Consider the following 14,985-nt stretch of genomic DNA (forward strand, 5'->3'; position numbering starts at 1 on the left):
ATCGAGCAACCCGAGTGAGGGTCACCTTCGGTGATTATTCTTCCACGCCTAACTCGGCGCACCAGAGTGTACCTAACTGTAGAAGGCGATGGAGCACTTGCACCTATCCTTTAAAATAATGTTGAATGCTTTGTACTGTACTGAAATTTTTCAACCTCAAGCAATTCTATGCAATTTCGACAACACGCTCTCACAATCTGGAAAGAAAAGTCATCCATTTTAAAAAATCCACTCTAAGATATACTAATTACTTCTCTTTTTAATCTTACTTTTAATTAAACTAGTAAAACATTTTTAACAAAAAAAAAAAACAATCCGAATTAAAAAAAAAATATCCCGAAACAATTTAATTCGCAATAATTCTTCAACTTATTTTTAGAGTCACGAAATAAAAAATATTTGAATATTGACTAAAAGCTAATCAAATTATGTATTACGACAATATAATGTAGTTACAATTATTGTTACTTTTGTAATCGGTGTCCCCCCCGCCGCAGCCCCGCTCTCGCCTCGCCACGTCGCGCTTGCGACTCAAGCACATCTCACCTATATATGTAGTAGCAAACCTACCTTGGCTGAAACCAACCCTAAAACAATTGAAATAAGAACCTCCTCCAAATACTCTCAATCAATAGAGTAATACAGTTTTGCTATCCAACGCGGTAATGCTGCCAGTATTCTTGGTACGCTCCCACGTAATGATAGTTTTAATTTTATGTAGCCATAGTATTGTAAATACAGTTAAAAGATTTGTTTTGTTTGAATAATATAGGTTACACAGACACAGTTAAATGATGTACTCAAAAATAAAAACAGCGTTTATTAATACAGTTTATTTCACCACACCAACTGCAATCATTCATAAATTAAGTATTGTCAATACAATATTCATATTCATAAATTAAATATTTGTTATTAAATTCGCTTAATGTGTTATTACTGTGTACTTCTGGACAGATCAGAGTCGCTACTCTGTCTTCTTTTACCAATCACTAGCAGTACAATACCAATAGCTGTCAAGAGAGCACATAAAGATATTATAATGGGTATTAAAATACTTAATAAATTCAGTGATCCCAGAAGTCGCCGTTTTATCATGTCTGAGAATTCCTCTGTTAGCTCCGAACCCTAAAAAATAGACAAAAATAATAAATTAATTCCTCACACATATTATAATGATTCAAATTAAATGTAAAAATATTCCGCCTTTTTATATTCTTATGAATTTGGTGTGTCCAAAGTGTTTTGAACATATCCTTTCAAAATAATAATATTTATTATACGTTAAAATTAATAAAATATCCATTTCAGCCGGAAGACGTCCACTGTTGGACAGAGACCTCCTGCAAAGATCGCCATGACGATCGGTCCTGCGCTGCCCTCATCTAACCAATTCCTGCGATCTTGACCAGATCTATGTGCCCTGCCCACTGCCACTTCAGTTTCGCAACCATCTGGGCTATATCGGTGACTTTGGTTCTCTTACGGATCTCCTGATTTCTGATTCGATCTCGCAGGGAAACTCTGAGCATTGCCCTCTGAGCGACAATGAGCGTTCTCATAACGCCCATAGGTAACGACCACGTCTTCGTTCCGTATGTCATCACTGGCAACACACACTGGTTAAAAACCTGAGAATTGAGAAGCTGTATTGAGGCCATCGAGCATATGGCTTAAGTCTGCCATGGCCTCCGCCACAATTACGATATCGTCTGCGAATCGAAGGTGAGTGATGTATTCGCCGTTGATATTGATGCCCAGTCCGTTCCAGTCCAGATATATTTATTAATTATTATTGATCGTCTGAAGCGTAAAAACAACAAACATAAATAAATTATACATCCTTTAATAATATCATAATACGATTGTTGTTGTTTGTTACTTTATTTGTTTGTTACGCTTTCACGCTATTATTACTTATCCGATGATCATGAAGTACATGTCAGGTACATTAAATAACAGTATACTATTTATCCCTAAAATTTTAAGGCTTCCCGAGCGAGCGTGATTGAACGCCGATGAAGTCTCGGGTAAAAGCCTTGTATAGTATAAATATGTTTATAAAAATGTTATGTGCGTTTACACACATAATAAATAAAATAATTATCGTGTCTGTACATTAAGTATTTAAAAATAAATTATATACATTGTAATCAATATATGCCATAAAAGAGTTTTTAGAATTTTTGTCGGTTCCTTTATTAAGCCTATTTCAATGCGAAATTGTCATCGGTGAATTGTGACAAAGTCCACGTGATAAATGTAGTGTTCACTGTTGTCGGTATACCAATATTAGCAGTAGTGACGAGGTGTGGACGATAGCACTTACTTCTTCAATCCAAAATATTGGGGCAAGTGTGACCCGCAAGTTCTGTGTCGCTGCTATAGACGAGACAGGCTTCAGGAAGAGGTTGAATTGTGCTCTCTTATTTCCCCTTACCACGGTACCTGTATGCTGAAATTTCACACGTTTCATAAGAAAATCTATCATTAATAAATTAATTATAAAATAATAATTTTATTTTAAATATGCACATATATAAATTTATAAATTATAACAAAACTGATTGTTTCCTGGAAGATTTTCTTTTAAGTGTCTTAGATTAAATTAGATGTTTTTGAAATGGTATCAATGTATCCATTAGTGGAGAACTCTTATTGATTATTTTGAATGAATGAATGTAAATCTTCCTGAATTGTTTTGAAGCTACTTGAAATTTTACTCATTTGCTTATCATATTTCTAAGAAAATATGCGAAAAATATATTAGTTTGAAGATGTTCTGTTGACTGTCCGTAAAGCAGGTAATTACATGGTTATGATAATGATATGAAAGGAAAACATTGATAATAATTACTGGGTCAAGATCCACAAATATCCGGTGATCTTCAACATTCGGATGCATTCCCAGAACACCATTTCTGTAGATGTCGTCAGCAAAGAGAAAATGTGGGTAGGTCATGACTAAGAATGCTCCTGAAACAAATAATTAAATTGAACGGTGTTTTCATGGTGTTCATACAAATGTTATGGTCAGAATACTTCTTGATGTTTGGTTACATAAAAGCAGTATTGTAAACTAAGAATTTATTAAAAATACCATTTGATAAAACTACAGTTTTAGGACCGCCGTTCCTCAAATTTGGTATGATTTATATAGCTCAAAGTTTGTAATAATTTTTTTAGTTTGTAATACTCTATTTGATTGAAAAAAGTAGGCGTTGAGATTTTTCTGTGTTCTTCTCACGAGCTCAACTTTTTCTGAACATATGGTACATTCAGTAATTTAAAAGAAATATTTATAATGACTATTCAAAATCTCTTAGTTTAAGCCTAATTGTTTATCCAATTAGGCATTTACTTGACTTTGACTAAAGTTTAATCTTAGTTGTTATGTGAATAACATAAGTAACACGCCAGAAACGTCTCTGATTCAGCATCGAGTTATACAATATGATAAGACTATTTACTGGACCCGTTTGTACACGTGATGCTTTTAACAACCTCTGGCGACACGTGGTGACGATTTTAACTAAAACAACACGTGATTTCTGTTGCTCGAAGGTGGCTTAGTTTTTTTAGAATAATTTATTAATTAAATAGAAATAATCTTTAAAAATAATTTAAATTCTATATTATTATTAGTTTTATTAATTTTAATTGAAATTATTCTTTTAATTTCAGAAAGAGCAGTATCAGTAATTTAATTTGTGTGCTGATTTTTCTCGACAATATTAAAAATGTAATTGAAGATCCAAAAGATTTTATATAAACTAAAAACTATACAAATACCTAATTTTGAATTGAAGGCTGAAATCTATAGACCGTACTTTGCTCAGACTTTACTTACATGAAACTAGCTAATGTGATAAAACGTGAACTTTGACTTTTTGCATTGGTAATAAAATATAATTAAATTAAAAAATAAGTGGCATAAAAACGAAAACAAAGATTAACTAAGCTGATACTCGGCTAAGTTTTACATAAGTAAAGTCTGAGCAAAGTTTAAGTACGCTCTATAGATCTCGGTCTAAGTCTTAGTAACCCATTGGCCATCACCGCCCTTCTCAAAAAACCACCCTGTATACAGCAGTAGGGTTGTGGTACCAATCTAGTCTGTATATACTTGCGTAAAGAAACCCCCAAAGAATATAATATGTAGTTTAGTGAATAAATATTTCAAAGTGTTATTCCTTATTCTCTGCTAAAATAAGATATCTTAAAATCTATGAATATACGATCTATTGAAACTTTTAGCTTTGAATTTTACATAACAATATCTAATCCTCGTGTTCAAAGAGTAAATAGATCTATTATAAAGACTCTGTGAATATCATTGTATTAGCAAGGTAGGTTTGAGATTGCGCATTTTAATATAATATATAATATTTAAATATTGATACATATCTAGTACCTATCTATCACCCATTTGTATTTACGTCACAAATATCTATATTTAATATTTAACATTCACAGTGTATTCATACACAAATTGATATCGTTTGCTCATCGTCGAGTCATAGCATCATTAAATATAAACTGAATATATAATATATATACTAGGTGCTCCCCGCGACGTCGTCCGCGTACATACCTACTATAAAGCAGCACAAATACTATCCTAACGTGATAAAAAATAGCCTTTATATTGTCCCGATCTCTTATTATTTATTCATGCAAAATAAGAAATCTTTTACGTAGTTTTTTCGTTTTGCCTGGACGTACAGACAGATACAATATAAAATACTTTTTTGTCTTCCGTATTGTTTATGGAAGCGAGTTTTCTTGGGCAAGTGCATCTTGCATTATTTTATTTACTTTTCACTTATAATATTTATTCTTCTTAAAAGATCATACACTAATCAATAGGTTATAGTTATTTGAAGGAACTGTCTAAAGTTGGCTTAGATACGTTTACTTGTATCGATTAAAACTTAATAAATTATATATTATATATTATATATACACTTAAATAACTTGTTAAGTTGAGTCTATAAGTCTTGTACAACATGATTCCAGAAAATGAAAAAAAAAAACGTCCGTTGTGTCCCTTGTGCGTTCATCTCATGTCTGAGGCATCATTTTCGAATGGGTTTTTGATGTTCATTAGTGCTTTAAAATCCTATTTTTCTTAATAATGTTTGAATTTGAAAAATATGCCAACACTTAAATAAAAGTATACTTTAGAAGTAAGGTAAGGTTGAGATTTCACAGGTTAATGTTAGTATGTATTGATGTATGTATCTATTTATGATGTCTCGGAATACTGGACCAAAATGAACTAATGACGAGTCGGTCTCACTCTTTGCCTCAGGTGAAAATGACGTCTGTCATGTTTGTCGTAATGTTTTACTTTTCCGCGAGAACCCGACACTTATATAGTATTTACAAATTTTATAATACACATTATTTGACCATCAATACAAGGTTTTATAACATACATATATTATATTATAACATACTAAATTATCTGCATAATTTGTTGTGTACTTTTAGCTGTATAACTTTTGTAAGCTGTAAAACAGTTCATTTGAATTTTGTTATACATTTGTTTTGAACATTAAAAAGTAAAAGTTTATACATCGCCCAATAAAAGACTTATTTACGCTTGTCCCTTGCGATAACATTATGGTTATAACAGTTTCTAGAAAATATTGTCAAGAATATATTAAGAGGCAACAGTTAGGTCAGTTCTTTAGAATGTAGGTTATAAATAGCTCGAATAGCCCTCTTCGGTCGGTTATCAATCGCTTGACACGTGTGTACTTTTTATTTGTTTATTTGATCGAAGTAAAAGTTATCTTAAACATGGATAAAAAAAATTTTTTTTGGTAATGAAGATAAATGTAAACTAATTACACTTAGGTATAAAAACAATAACATAATGATACAAGTACTATATGGCCAAATTATCTCTAGACAAGCTAGGTCTAGAGATAAATTTGGAATGTGAAGCACCCCTCTCTTTCCCCTTTCACCCCCTTGCGCGCAATGTCCTGTTGCGTCAGTACGGTTTGCAGTTTCATTACCGTTACGGACATGTTGTGATGTTTTCGTGCTAGGTATCACTGCTATGTTTTTGAAGTTCTCATTGATATGTTTAGCCTTTTTTCGTTAATAGTTCTGTAGTTTCTGTTGTTCGTCGTCGTTTCTATAGTACTACCAGAAAAATAAATACTCTTTATGCTTTCCTTGATTTTTTATCATTATTCTAATAATAATAATCATAACAACACAACATCTTTACATCAATCAATAATACAGAAAATATAATTCGTATTTTATTAATTAGTAATAATATTAGGATATTATTAATTAGCAATGCTTGTTTTGCACACCGTAACAAAGCACCGGTATGACGTCATCGACGACAAATTTAAATTATATAAGTAATGTAACCGGATAGTAGGAAATTCTTTCTTTTGTTGTGGCGCCTTGGCGTTTTGGCATTATCAAGTTGGTCGTAGTTGACGGCCACAAGTAGTCAAACAGGCAAAATACCACAAAAATGGTGTCTTCTGTCTTTTTTTTCACGCCTCATACTCAATACTCCATAAGTAAATACCAGTAGATCGAAGTGTGCGTGAATTAATAATTTATCCTTGTTGAAATTTACGCAGTTACAAGTGAATACGACACAAAATGAATCTTTTTTAACGAGCGTTTAAGGTAGGTATTTCTTTAAAAGCTGCTCATGCTGTAACTCGATTTTGCGACTTACTTGTGAATGATTTCTTTTTTAACTTTTAAAAACATGCGTATTACTTGCTGCAAATGGATGTAGGCAATATCTTGAAACAAGTTTTTGTTATTTCATATTTTGAGCGTCTAGACGAGAATGCATCGCTAAATATATCCTCGACAAATAAAGGAGTTGACCTACTTTTAGTATTTATTCCACATGCTATTATTTTGGCATAAGAATATAAATGATAACTATGTACCATAGCTATCATACATACCTACTGTATTATAACTATTGTGCAAATTGCTACATCGCTAGATCCTGCAGAAGTTACAACTACTTGTTATCTTAATTTTTTTTTATGAAAATAATCGACGAGACGAGCAGGACGTACAGCTGATGGTAATTGATACGCCCTACCCATTACAATGCAGTGCCGCTCAGGATTATTGAAAACCCCAAAAATTCTGAGCGGCACTACAACTGCGCTCGTCACTTTGAGACATGTGTTATCAAGTCTCATTTGCCCAGTAATTTCACTAGCTACGGCGCGCTTCAGACCGAAACACAGTAATGCTTACACATTACTGCTTCACGGCAGAATTAAGCGCCGTTGTGGGACCCATAATCTAGCCGGCATCCTGTGCAAAGGAGCCTCCCACTGGTAAATTATGTAGACTTTGATATATTTTCTACATCTAGCATCAAACTAAATCTTTAATAAAATTATCGTGTCGCGGTGTTTGTAGTTAAACTCCTCCGAAACTGCTGACCGATTCTCATGAAATTTTGTTGGCATATTGGGTAGGTCTGAGAATGGAACAACATCTATTTTTCATCCCCTTAATGTTAAGGGTCCATCCCTAATTTTTTTTGACACTTTTTTTTTAATTTTATTTAATTATGATTCAGCATTCAGAAATAGTTTTAACTTCAAATTTTCGCCCTTCTACGATCTACAACTACATTCCGTTCCATCCATAAATCCGCTATAGGGTTGCAAGTTGGCAATCTAATTCAATAATTGTAGTACGATAAATTCTGTAGGTCTGAGAATCAGTTGCATCTACTTTTTTCTACCCTAAAATAATTTAATTACTTTATGGCTATACTACGTTTGCTGGGTCAGCTAGTATAATATAAATTAATAAGTTCTTACAGAGTAAGTTATTATAGTTAAGTTAGTTTTAAAGCGTAACATAACATCCTTATAATAGTTTTATACTATATATTATGTATGTTGAAACTTTTAAGGCTAGGTTGCACCAACTAAGTAGGTAGGTATAGCAATAACAAACTTGTTTTAGTACCGGCTAACCAAAATATGTGTTGCATCATTTGACAATTTTTTCAACTCTCAAGACACGAGTCTATCTATAAGATCTACTTCATAGTCGAAAACATGCTAAAATGTACTAACAATAGTTTTCTCAAGTTCATTGGACTTGAGAAACCCACTTTCAAATTACCTAATTTGTTTGAGAAGTACCTACACAGACTTTATATTTTTTATCATTAATAATAATGTTTTAAGTTATATTTCCATACTCAATACACAAAATCAAGAAACCAGTGCTAACGTGAGTTTATGGCATGTTTAATATCTAGAGTTTAAATCTTAATATATATATTTCGTCTCCTAAACGGCTGGACCGATTTTAATGAAACTTTCTGTGTGTCTTCAGGTGGATTCTAGAATGGTTTCGATTCACAATCGAAGTGCTTCCTAAACGGCTGGACCGATTTTAATGAAACTTTCTGTGTGTCTTCTGGTGGAGTCGAGAATGGTTTAGATTCACAATTGAACTACCTCCTAACGGCTGGATTATTCAAATTTAAGATGTGTGTACAGGACAACGTCTGTCGGGTCCGCTAGTATATATAGATATACAGGCTGTCCCAAAGTTATGGGACATGAAGGGAAAGTACCTTAAATATCGAAGATACGCTGTTTTACTGAAAGAAGACTTCATGTTATTACTTATTGTTAGTACTTCTGCATTCAAAGATTTTCTAAAAATTACTTGCCTCGTCTGGGAATCGAACCGACTGAAATGTAAAAAAACACACCCCTACTTTTAGAATGCCAATCGAAAGAATGGCCAAAAACTAATAACTCTTCTTAAGTAACATAGTATTTTAAAAGAAAGGAACAACGTAAAATGAATTTTTTCCTACTTGGATTGGTACGAATGGACCGATTAGATGGCCGGCCAGATCCCCGGACCTTACACCGTTAGATTTCTTCTTTTGGGAATATGTGAAAGATATGCTATACAAAAAACGATACGAGAACGTGGGCGAGTTACAAACAGAATTGTGCCATATCATATCGAGTATTCACCATAAAATGATAAAAAAAATCTTGAATGAGTTCATTCATTCATTCTTTTAATGAGTCCGCTGCCTGTTGAGTTTCTTATCATTTTATGGTAAAAACTCGATATCTAGTATATTAAAAATGACATCAAAAAGAATTGTAAAGGAATCAATTTCGAGAAAATAAATGCTTTTTAAGATATAATAAGAATATATCACACTGTCGGACACATGACCTTTGACATTGAAAGGTGCGCGTGTGTATTTATCGTGGACACAAGGGCGTCCAGTACGCGACAACTAAAGCCTGTTTTTCACTTGGGAAGTACGTAGGTTCCTATCAAATTAAATGATAAACTATCGGTATTTATTATGATATAACTGTAGATAGCTGATGATAGCAGAAAGGGTACTTATGCTTATGTATATAATTCAAATGGTAGTTTGATGAAATTTTTTTGGATATGTAAATTAATTTTTAAAAGTACAGAAAATTTGTAGGTATAGGTAGGTTCGTTTTAACTTATTTTTAAAGTAGTGACGTGCAGATATTGATGACGTGGTTTACAATCTCAAAGACAGTGCTTTAAAATTTAATATACGTTCACAAAAACATCACCTTTTTGCTCTTAATAATGATTTTCATTATTATAACACTAGAAATAGTGGATTCCTTGTAAAAAATGGCTTTGTCGTAAATCCTACTAGTCCACAGCTGAATATCTCAATTCTAAGTGATCCGACAGCCTGGGACTAGATTATGATAATTTGTATATATTTTCATTTTATTGTATATTTCATTAAAAAGAGCGCAAAAAAAAAGAATGCAGGGAGAGTTTCTTGCCCCGCTTTTTCTCTCTCAGAGCGCCATTTGTTTCGGAAGCGGTATCTAGTATATTAGAAATAACATCAAAAAGAATTCTAAAGGAATCAATTTTGAGAAAATGGCTTTTATGCCTAACTCGGGACTTGGCTCGAATGACAGTTTTAGGAGGTACGGTCAGCAAGAAAAATCCAGCAAATGCGGTTTAAATCATGTAGGCCAGTAAAAATTTAATTTTCGATACTCAATAACTCTTGTGTCTTTAAGAATTAATTGATATATACATTTTTGACTTACTCGTGTAATGTTTTGACTGTTTCACGTTGATAATATATACTACTAGCTGACCCGACAGACGTTGTTCTGTGCATAGTAAATAAAATACGGTTTTTTATGAAGTTGTCAGTTATATTTCATAAGACCAAGAATTATTTTGTAAAATATGCTCCCTTTCAGTGACTAATCACGTTCTATATTATGTATAGAACGTCATTGCTCCCTGTTGTTAACTATAATGAGATTATTTCACAGCAGAACTGTCAAACCGTGCGTCAATAAATTCTCTCATAGAACATATGTCCATACAAAACAAATATTGAAAATAAAAATAATTATGGGTCTCAAATCGATTTAAAAACTATCCTGTCTCTCAAGTTGGACCAAACTGCACTCCATGCAGTAATCCCTATTAAAATCCGTTCATTAGTTTAGCAGTCCATCGCGGACAAACAACATGTCACGTAATTTATATATATTAAGATATTGTTATTAAAATAATGTATAAAACGATGAAGCTGTTAATGTTGATTTGAAAGAGTGGCAATGAGTTTCTAGTGACTTCTTCTCATTAAAGCTCAACTAAATCCGAAATGGTAAGTAAATAGTAAGTAAAATTTTTGACATTCATAAGTGTCATCTCCTCGACCTACACGAATAAAGTGATTGATTTGATAAAAAAAAAGTTGTACACGCCTCATCTTTTATTACCCAAATCACCACAATTACCCAATTGACCTCTAAAATATCATACTGTACACCGTCAACCCGCACGAGGCACACGAATCTACTATATGAACCACTACACTATACAAACTATTCCAAAAACACTTTCATATCACGGGCAATACATACTTACAACACAACCTTCAGTCACGTAGATCTTTTCAGCATAAATAAATCTAAATTCAAATCAGAACTCATAGCTACTTTCAATGATACATCTAAGTAACTGATGCACTAACATAATATATTAATATGTTTATTTATTTTACCACATATAGTATACATATTTATGTATTACCTTTTATGTATATATTTAGTAACAGTTTTTTTTATGTAATGAAACGACCTATATAATCTCAAGATAAATCTCATTTTTGTTTAGTAGGTATCGCACCATGTTGAAATTTTTCGGAAACCGTAATTTAATATAATATAATATAAGGGAAACCTGTTATTGGCATTATTATTGTAAAATATTATTAGTTATTTATCTAATCTGTAATATGCTGTTGGTTTTCTTAATAAAATAAAACAAATAAAACAAAACCATGTGCATCCGTCGCAGTGCGGTTTTACAAGTAACTTTCTTCCTTATACAACCAAACATAATTATTATGCGATATAACCAGGTCATTATGCACCTTAACCTTCAAAACGTGTCTTGAGGCCTTGAAGGCTAGCAACGTTGCAAGTACATGGAGGAGTGTACTTACTGGTCCAGTTTTAAGATATTATAATATGGTTATTGACAATATATACACTAAACAAAAAAGAATAAAGCTCTTACGTAAATTGCTTTTGGATGTAACACTAGGAACATACATAAACTCCTTATCCCTACCACTTGGTTTATTTGAGTTAGTAAGTCTTTTGTGGGGCGATGTATATGTATATGCTTTTAGAAATTCGAAAATATTGTTAATTATATTTGACTTTCTTAATGATACCACAGATTGAGACTGATCCGTTGACCGAAATCCCGGCCAGTGCTTGGGTTTTTTGTATTTTCTTCGCGCATCTGGACGTACAGGCCAAGTGTCTCAACGCCAAATAGCACAAAGATGTAAAGCATCAACCACTTGGCAGAGAGTAGCAAATATGTCGGAGAAACATGAGACGGACATATTTACGACGCTTGCTGTCTTCGACAGTAGTAGCAACAGCCCCAGCCCCAACTGACGTAGCTTGGACATGAGAAGGAGCCAGACGTTTGACGCAAGTCGCGTCCTACACCAGTGCCCTTCCCCGTGCCCAAGCCACCAGGGTCATTCCATGAGGACTCATTGCCGCGGCTAAGTTATGTAGAGAAATAAATCAATATTCCCAAACGGTTCCAAAATTTTGTGACAATCTCAGGTACGTGACCTGTGAAATTAAATAACAATCGAACTACAATTTTTTTTTATGTATGTATGTAAAATATTATAATAATAATAAATATGAGTGTAATTTTGTTTAATATGTTAAATTATGTTTGTACACACGATGTCAGGGGTACTTAATAATATAGGATACATTTTATACCTAAAATATTTAGAATTCCTGATAGACCGCGCTACGAAATTTAATAACAAATAGTTTTGAATCTACTTAATCTGATTTTATTTTATTTTCATATATTGTGTAGGTATCATAGTTTCCGTCCATTGTATATCAACATAAAAGATAGGATGTTTAGACGCTTTCAGGTAAAATGCATTTAATAACATTTCCTTGTTGAGTCCTTGAGTCTCCGCACTTCAAAGCATTTTATCTTCTTGCAGAAAAGGTATATTTATGAATTTATAAAGTATTCCTTTGTCTAAGAAAAGCACTTATTTCATACTCCACAATATTCACGCAGCACTTATAATATAACCTAGTTTTAGTAAAAGGCAACGTGATGAGAACATTTACTACATATTTTATGTTAGTATTTTATCCATTTTGATATTATGAATATAAAGAGAGCCATTCTTGTGATATTATCCATTTAGAATGTACTGTTGGAATATTACATTTACGTTTTATATACATACATCAATGATTATAAATTAAACTATGTTCAAAAGTGGTTATCAATGGGAGGTTCCTTTGCACAGGATGCCGGCTCGATTATGGGTACCACAACGGCGACTATTTCTGTCGTGAAGCAGTAATGTGTAAGCATTACTGTGTTTCGGTCTGAAATTAATGGGCAAATGAGACTTAAGATCTGACGCCTCAAGTTGACGAGCGCAGTTTTAGTACAGCTCAGAATTATTAGGTCTTCTAGAATCCTGACCAGCACTGCATTGTAACGGGCAGAGCATTTTAATTACCTTCAGCTGAACGTCCGGCTCGTCTCGTCCCTAACTTTCATAAAAAAAAGTGTTAGCAGTTAGCATTTCGTTGCTTCATTGCAAGCGATCAAAAAACAAAAAAGTTTGTTTCATGCTACGTTTATATAAAATCTGCTAGTTCAATAAATACAGTATTGCAGGAATAACTAAGTTTCCTGTTCTGCTTCTGCGAAATATAAAAAGTTGCAGTGTCAAGGCTGCAACAGTACTTTTGATACACAATGACATTATGACTAACAATTTATAATGATTGCTGTTAACTGTGCTCCTTGAGAGTTATGAAATATGTGTGAGGCGTTATAAAATCAATGCTATTGTAAAATAAATATCTTAATTATCTATATGTAATTAACACCACGTAAGTTTCTATAGTAATACTAGCTGACCCAGCAACCATTGTATTGCCATATATAAAGTAAATAAAAAGAAAATTAAATAATTAAAATTTTTGCGGTATTAAAAATAATACAGTAATATAAAAATTGCGATACAAAAATATGTAGTTGTAGATCGTAAAGGGCGAAAATACGAAGTTGTAAGTATTTTTCAATACTGAATCATAATAAAATAAAAATAAAAAAATGTCTAAGAAATAATTAAAATATATTTATAGGTTATAAATATTAATTAATTTATATTTATAGGGCCGCATTCTAACTCTTATCAATAATAGAATATGTTGGCCGACTGTCAGACCTACCCGAATTGCATATGCACACAAAATTTCATACAAGTATTTTCAGCCCTTTCAAAGGAGTCTGGTAACAAACACCTTTAAACAACATTGATTAGATAATTTGACAATTGGTTCAATCAAGTGGACTAAATATTATTCTAAATACTTTTTACGGAAGATTTTTTGTAATATTAGAACGGTACTAGAAACGGTACGAGACCTTAGAAAAACACTAGATATTAATTGATTTGCAACAAACGTAATGTTACATTGTTAAAACGTTGGGGTTGGTTAAGTATTTCATTTCAAATTACGTTAAAACAAAGAAGAAAGTCATGCATGAATTAATGTAAGAAAGTTTCAGTAGAAAATTAAAACGAAGGCCGCTGTTTGCAAAAATTAATATGCATTGGATGAGGGAAAATATTAGCTTCCATTTAAAATGTATGGAGTTGTTTGTCACGCAAATGCAATCATCTAGTCTAGATAGAGTCTCTTGTTGTTAGACAACTGATGAAAACAGGCCAGGTTTATTATTTTACTGTGCGTGCCAAGCTACGTTTTAAACTCGCGATTACTTTGTGTGCGTGCGTGCATTGCTCAAAATAGAGAATAGAGATTGACTTATTCATAATAGTCTGCTAACTTAAAGGATTGCTAATTCTCGCTCTGTCTTCTTCTATTGACCTAAGTCAGAATGAGAAAAAACACTCCTAAGCGTTTGTTTAAAGTTAGTGGACTATTATGAATAAGGGGGTAACTGTCTACTTCAATTTATTTCGAAGTCTTCATATTACGAGTTGCAGATTCTGGTATATTACCAGTTATAATTAATCAGCTACACAAAAGTGTTTTCTGTTTAAGCATATATTTAAAAATACAATTTGAAACGGCCAATGGTTGACTTTTAATGTGCGTCTGATTTATTCATTTAGTTTATGAATTGAACTTGATTGATTCGTGGATTGTGAATGTATTTGAATGCTTTGATCGAAAAGTATTATATTTGGTGGAAATTAATATGTCACCTTAGAAAGTAGCATTACATTGATGTGATACTCGTAACTGGGTCGAAACTGTGTCATTTAAGGCTTTTAAATTAATATTGTTGCATAAAGGTGTCAGAAAGACCTCAAATAGTTCTTAGTTTAGTCGAATT

The 14,985-nt window shown here is 32.6% G+C and overlaps 1 protein-coding gene across 2 annotated transcripts in view; it reads right to left on the reverse strand.

Annotated features, from left to right (window-relative positions):
• Nucleotides 1–818: 818 nt before the first annotated feature.
• The window catches only part of LOC126978395 (sensory neuron membrane protein 2-like), a 56,681-nt gene continuing 42,514 nt past the window's right edge, over nucleotides 819–14,985 (reverse strand). For both annotated transcript variants that reach the window (XM_050827165.1, XM_050827166.1), the window contains exons 7-9: nucleotides 2,858–2,976; nucleotides 2,330–2,455; nucleotides 819–1,128 (exon numbers count right to left, since the gene is read on the reverse strand). In XM_050827165.1, coding sequence (XP_050683122.1) covers nucleotides 937–1,128; nucleotides 2,330–2,455; nucleotides 2,858–2,976 — 437 coding nt within the window. In that variant the 3' untranslated portion in view covers nucleotides 819–936. The remainder of the gene's footprint in view (nucleotides 1,129–2,329; nucleotides 2,456–2,857; nucleotides 2,977–14,985) is intronic.

Source organism: Leptidea sinapis, chromosome Z (assembly GCF_905404315.1).
Source record: "Leptidea sinapis chromosome Z, ilLepSina1.1, whole genome shotgun sequence".
Classification (NCBI taxonomy): Eukaryota; Metazoa; Arthropoda; class Insecta; order Lepidoptera; family Pieridae; genus Leptidea; species Leptidea sinapis.